Below are 5789 nucleotides of genomic sequence, written 5' to 3' on the forward strand. Positions count from 1 at the left end.
CATGTTTCTTAACTTTTCAACCACAAAATCCTGTAGGAATCCGTTGCTGAAATCACCCGTTCATTCTCAACTCTCGAGCTCGTCGCGAAGAATCCATCAATGATGGCGAAGATCCACATTCCTGACTCTCTCAAGACCGAGTTTGAGCTGAGAGAACCTGAAAAGACACGACGTCGAAGGGAACTGGATTCGCCATCGACTCTCCCGACATCGTTCCCACCATCTGGTGCCGAGCAGCCAAGCCTGGGACAGAACCCATTCGGACCATACTCATGGCCTATGTATTCTGGTATGCAATTCATGTCCCAGTTTATTATAATGTCTTATAAATAACATATGCTTAAATTATATGACAAAATTCCTCTTAGCGAATCTAATGTAATGAATTTAGCATAGCTTAAAAAATGGTAATTGATTAAGGTCTCATGTAACAGAGACCAAAAGTTTTATGATTTCTCTAATGCCCACCGTACACGAAGGCCCACCTATAAAGAAAATAAGAGCGTGCGCCAGGAAATCAAATGTTCACGTTGCATTTACCTTTCGAATGATGATACTCTCACCACCAGGCATGCCAAAAAGAGCTAGACCACGCAAGTTGCTTGAGTATAAAGTCCTATAGACACTAGCAAATAATGTATCGTCTACATGAGCGTTTGACACCTTGCAGGCCTTGAGGCGCCTAAAAACCCAGCATGTAATAATCAGGAAATGGACCTCGAAATTTCCAAAATCAAATCTGAAACCACTTCATTAGACAGGGCCGTACTGGTAAACTGTACGTCTCGAAAGTATAGACATCATTGAATCTTTATATAGATGCGTTAACTAGAAGAAAATAGAAAAATAAGAGAGCCCTCAATGCCTATACGAACTTCCAGGGTCATAGATCATATTGGTTGGCCACGTGAGTCCCTTCAAACTCCGAAAATAGAAGACATCAATATTCGAAACTAAATCTCTATGAGTCAACTAAAAGAAACAAGAAATTATCAATGGAACGTATGACGTAGGTCATTAACATGCAGGTTGAGAACATTGTTCAGAAAGAGCTATTTTACTTGAAATATATGCAGGCAGAAGTATTTAAGCCTCGCAGATCATTAACCTGGATATCAAATATATATGCTGTTTCTTCTTTAGGTCAATGTTTCTTGTGTCCTGCTGGTGTTCCTGGAAGGGATGGCAGAGACGGAAGGGATGCACCGACGAGTCCACAAGGTAGGCCTATAACGACATCTATCTGACTCGATAAAGCACGACATGCAGAGGTTGTAGAAGATTTATAATAGTGACATTGTGATTATTCAAGCCGGAATGCATGGTTAGCGAAATAAAAATTCAAGCTATTGGAAAATTCTTCGGATATTGTAACTCCTGTGTAGTCTTTGGGAATTTACACAATGAAGAGATACTATAGGCTTATATCAAACAAATACAAAATTGGAGACGGATAGTTGGAGGTCACTCAAGGGTGTTTTGTTTTCACATTCTCATGAGAAAACAGCAGCCGCTTAAAAAAAAGCAAACGTGCAATTAGCCATTGATAATTGTGAGAACATAAACCGGGCAAATTAAACAAACAATATGTTCGTTCATAGATTTTTCGGCTTTCTTATATTAACCGCATTAGACAATATCCGTAATGAAATAAATCCTGCCTATGGACTCCCATGTATAATTTCTTTAAATGTTTAACATTTTAGCTGAGGAAAAACCCATTTCACACAGCGACGATGATGATCTAGTGCGTCCAGTAGGCACCACGACAAGTCTTCCTGGTGTCATCTACATTCGCTGGGGTAACGATGTATGTCCCGAAGATGCAGAACTCATCTATTCAGGTTGGTACAGATGGGTAATATCACATGGGGAAGAAAACTTTAAACATGGTTTTGACAGGATCGCAAGGACTTTCATAAAAATCAACCACAGGCAATTTCAATAGCCTTGTCCGTCTGTCATATTGAACTGTGCGAACACTTTAACGTATCTCAAACATATTTGGATTCATAATAGAGTATGAAATAACCTCGAGTTATTTTTTTCGAAAGTCAATGTTAGTTTGATCTATAATCAATCTGGTGTTGCGCAAAAATTCTTCATCACCACAAACGAAACACATGCCTTCAATAGCGTCACTGGCCGAAACTTAAGTGCATAAGAATGGGTGAGGGTTACGTGAATGCACAAACGTATGCCAAGTTTCTTTGAGTTATTGTGATTCTACCCTTATTTATACAGTATAAGCACGATTAAAAAAATTATTAAACTTAAGGTCATGCTGTACAAATGAGATCATAACATTCACTGATATTAAGGTAGTAATGATAGCTACAATTTAATTGCGCAAATATCAATCCTATTGGATTATCTAGGCGCTTACAAGTAACATAAAAATTAAAATGGCATTAGCCCAGCTGCCCTAAAACAGTTAAGGCATTCAATAATTAATATTTACCAGATTCACACTTTCTACTTCAGGGTGGCAGTGTGGAAAATGTAGATACATTTTTGCCAACGCACATTAAATGCGGAACTCGAACCGCGAACCATGTGATAAACATTCCGGTGACGTACCGCTAGACCACGACATCCTTTTGCAAACTGTTTGGCAAATGAGCTATGTAATTCCATTACCAACCATGAGGATTGACCCAAGTGCAAAATTGAGATGCCGTCATTGGTTGTTGAGGTGTCGTAGAGGCAGTAGATCATATGGTTCGTGGTTCGAGTCCCACACCCCTACGAATGTCTTTTGCCAAGATATGTATCTACATTTGCCACTCTCCACCCAGGTTTAAATTCGTACCGGGAAGAAAATTATTTATTTAACGTTCTCCAGAGTTGCCTTCAGTGGCTGTCATTAGTCCTACATCATTCTTAATTTAGATTCCGATGAATTTGAACTTAAAGAGAAGATTAAGTTCTGAAAAGCGGTGACAAATAATTTGTAAGCGTTATCATTGTTATTATGCAAGTGTGGAAGAACATCAGATAAATCATGTTCCCTGAAAAGCATGGCTCTTCAAATACCTTCATATTTTAAATATGGCATGTAACATCGTAAAAATCGGGACGAATTTTTACGCCACGTGTTCGTGTTGTCCCATATACATCTGTCTGTGTACAGAGCTTGTCACTTTACCAGGACTTGGCCAAATATCTTACCATTTTGATGATTCAAGAACCTTGCAATACACACGATGATCAACCTTTTCTGATCGATTCCACACCGTTTCTATCACAATGCAATCGCATGACCAGAACTCAACTTCATCTTTAAGTAGGTTCTTTGTTTGCGTAACATTGATTTGTGATTTATTCAGGTACTATTGGAGGTGCACACTACAGTCATACTGGTAGCGGCTCAAATCATCTCTGCATGCCGGACGAGCCTATTTATGACGAAGTAGAAACTTCCTCACATGATCACCGAGCCCTACTGTACTCCTCTGAATACTCACTCGCCAATGGTCCTTCACGCATGCAACCAATGCATGACCATACTCCGACCTGTGCAGTCTGCAGGGCGCCCTCTGGCCGCACCAGCAAACTTATGATTCCTGCCCGCAACGTGTGCCCTTCTCAAGAGTGGCGTTTAGAGTACGCTGGTTATCTTATGGCAGATTACCACGGATACCAGAAATCGGAATTTCTTTGTGTGGACCGCGAGATGGTTCATAAAGCGGGGACCGCGGGGAATCAGAATGGTGCGCTGTTGTACTTCACAGAAGTCCGGTGTGTGGCGGGTGATGGCTTGGATTGTGGAGCCTATATCGATGGTTACGAAATTACTTGCGCTGTCTGCACTATCTGAAGTCCTACTAATAAATATTTGTTCTTTTTGTATAGTTTGACACAGTTGTCAGTTCTTGTCATGCTTTTGGAACATCTTAGTTTCATACACACAACAGTGATAAAATGTACACCATAGTTTCATACGCACACAAGTGATAAAGTGTAAGCCTTAGTTTCAAACACACGACAGACTGTGATAAAATGTACATTTTTGTTTCATACACATACTAGTAATAAAGTGTAAACCTCAGTTTCATACACATACCAGTAATAAAGTGCATTAAAACTTTGTTTCATACACACAGTAGTGAGAAAATGTCCACCTTAGTTTCAGACACATACCAGTGATAAAGTGTAGTAAACCTTCACTTTTACACACAACAGTGATTAAGTGTCTGATAACATTAGGCCTCGTTTGTCGGTGGTTCTCTAAATGTTGTAAATGTATATTGAATTTCATTGTAGATTTTCTTTTCATTCAGGAAAGAATAGTTCTTTTGCTCACCTGATTTTTGTGAAACAAATTAGCTTTCATTTTTACAGAAGTGTGAAACGAAACCTTTTGATCGTTTAATGTATATGCGAATATAAGAATTTACTTTAATTTAATTGAATTAATGAAACAGACATTGTCTTCATAATTCAAAATGTGTGGAGGTGTACCTAGTGTTGCCCGTAATGGTTGACGGGAACTTGCTTGCTTTTAGAACAATCTTATTTGCTTATGGAGATTTTTTATAATAAAACTATGTTTCTTAGTCACTTCATGTCATGTCTTTCCATCTATGCGTGGTCATGCTCAAATAAATACGAAGGCGACATCTTTAAATCTTGATTACCTGTTTATTATTCTACAGAGTTACAACTTGGGATTGATCTACATGTAGATGGTTAATTTTACGGAGCTCACTGGCCTCTTTTCATTATACAAATTGATCAATATACCGACAAAATCAAACGCAGCTTGAAATAAAGCAGTCAGGAACCCTTTTACTATCACGGCATAACAATCTCGCAATGAATTTCAATTTTTTAAATATTTTTTTGTAAAATTTGGTTAAAACCTCTCATACATAATACAAATTATAATGAAACACATGTATTTCAAATATATCATTATCATAATACAAAATGATGATAAATATAGTACGAGTAGAAACCGAAATTATGGATAAACAAAACAAAGAAAAAAAGACAGACAACATAAACATGTTACTACATCATCCTAATTTTAGCACATTCCATTTTTTGCGAAATCTATGCATGGATCTATCCTTATAACAAATATATTTTTCTGTAAGGTACATGTACGTTTGATTTAATTTAATAATAAATAATTTAAAAGAAGCGAATATCTCAAGATATCTACATAAATACAATGTTTTCTTTGCAATAATAATACAATGATTCAATAGAGCATGCTGTTTGTCTTGTAAATACATTGTAATTTCATGACATTGCTGTAATCGAACATTTCCAATGGTGATGGACAAAGTTAACGTAATCGCCTAACGGTTTGATTAACAATTTAATAGTGTACGGTTTGTTAGTGCATTGGCAGATTAGAACACATTTCAGATGGAGGGGGGGGGGATCTAGAAAACTTAAAATGCAAAAGAAGTAGAATTGTGTGTTTGGCATTGGTCGGTCAGTGAGAAATCGGAAATCAGCTATTCATCTAAAAAATTATCTCTTTTTCTCTCTCTCTCTCTCTCTCGCTCTCTCTCTCCCTCTCTCTCTCTTCTGCATCGTTATGTTATCCCTCTCTATATTTCTGTTGTCTACGTGGTATTGTCATCTTTCAGTCGGTCTCTCCGTCACACACGCCCTCTTTATTGTTACCCTCTATCTCTCTCCCTTACTCCTACAATGTCTCGAGCCCTATAGCTATAGAGATATGGATATGTCCATGGAAAATGAACACTATTTAACTCTCAGAATGACAAACCTTCGGTTTAACAAACTTTTGGAATAACGCAATAATGTCT

The 5789-nt window shown here is 37.8% G+C and overlaps 1 protein-coding gene across 1 annotated transcript; it reads left to right on the top strand.

The window, feature by feature from the left end:
• Nucleotides 1-1317: 1317 nt before the first annotated feature.
• On the top strand, nt 1318-3834 carry LOC115919429 (short-chain collagen C4-like). Its single transcript, XM_030973211.1, has 3 exons — nt 1318-1324; nt 1707-1844; nt 3330-3834. Exons 1-3 carry the CDS (start codon nt 1318-1320, stop codon nt 3818-3820), a joined length of 636 nt encoding a protein of 211 aa, XP_030829071.1. The 3' UTR covers nt 3821-3834.
• Nucleotides 3835-5789: the final 1955 nt, after the last annotated feature.

This window comes from Strongylocentrotus purpuratus, unplaced genomic scaffold (assembly GCF_000002235.5).
Source record: "Strongylocentrotus purpuratus isolate Spur 01 unplaced genomic scaffold, Spur_5.0 spur5_contig_761, whole genome shotgun sequence".
In the NCBI taxonomy this organism is placed as follows: domain Eukaryota; kingdom Metazoa; phylum Echinodermata; class Echinoidea; order Camarodonta; family Strongylocentrotidae; genus Strongylocentrotus; species Strongylocentrotus purpuratus.

Excerpts from the sequence above, each read along its gene's own strand:
- LOC115919429 (XM_030973211.1), top strand. Across the intron at positions 1,845-3,329 it reads TGCAGAACTCATCTATTCAG|GTACTATTGGAGGTGCACAC; the intron begins GTTGGTACAGAT and ends TGATTTATTCAG.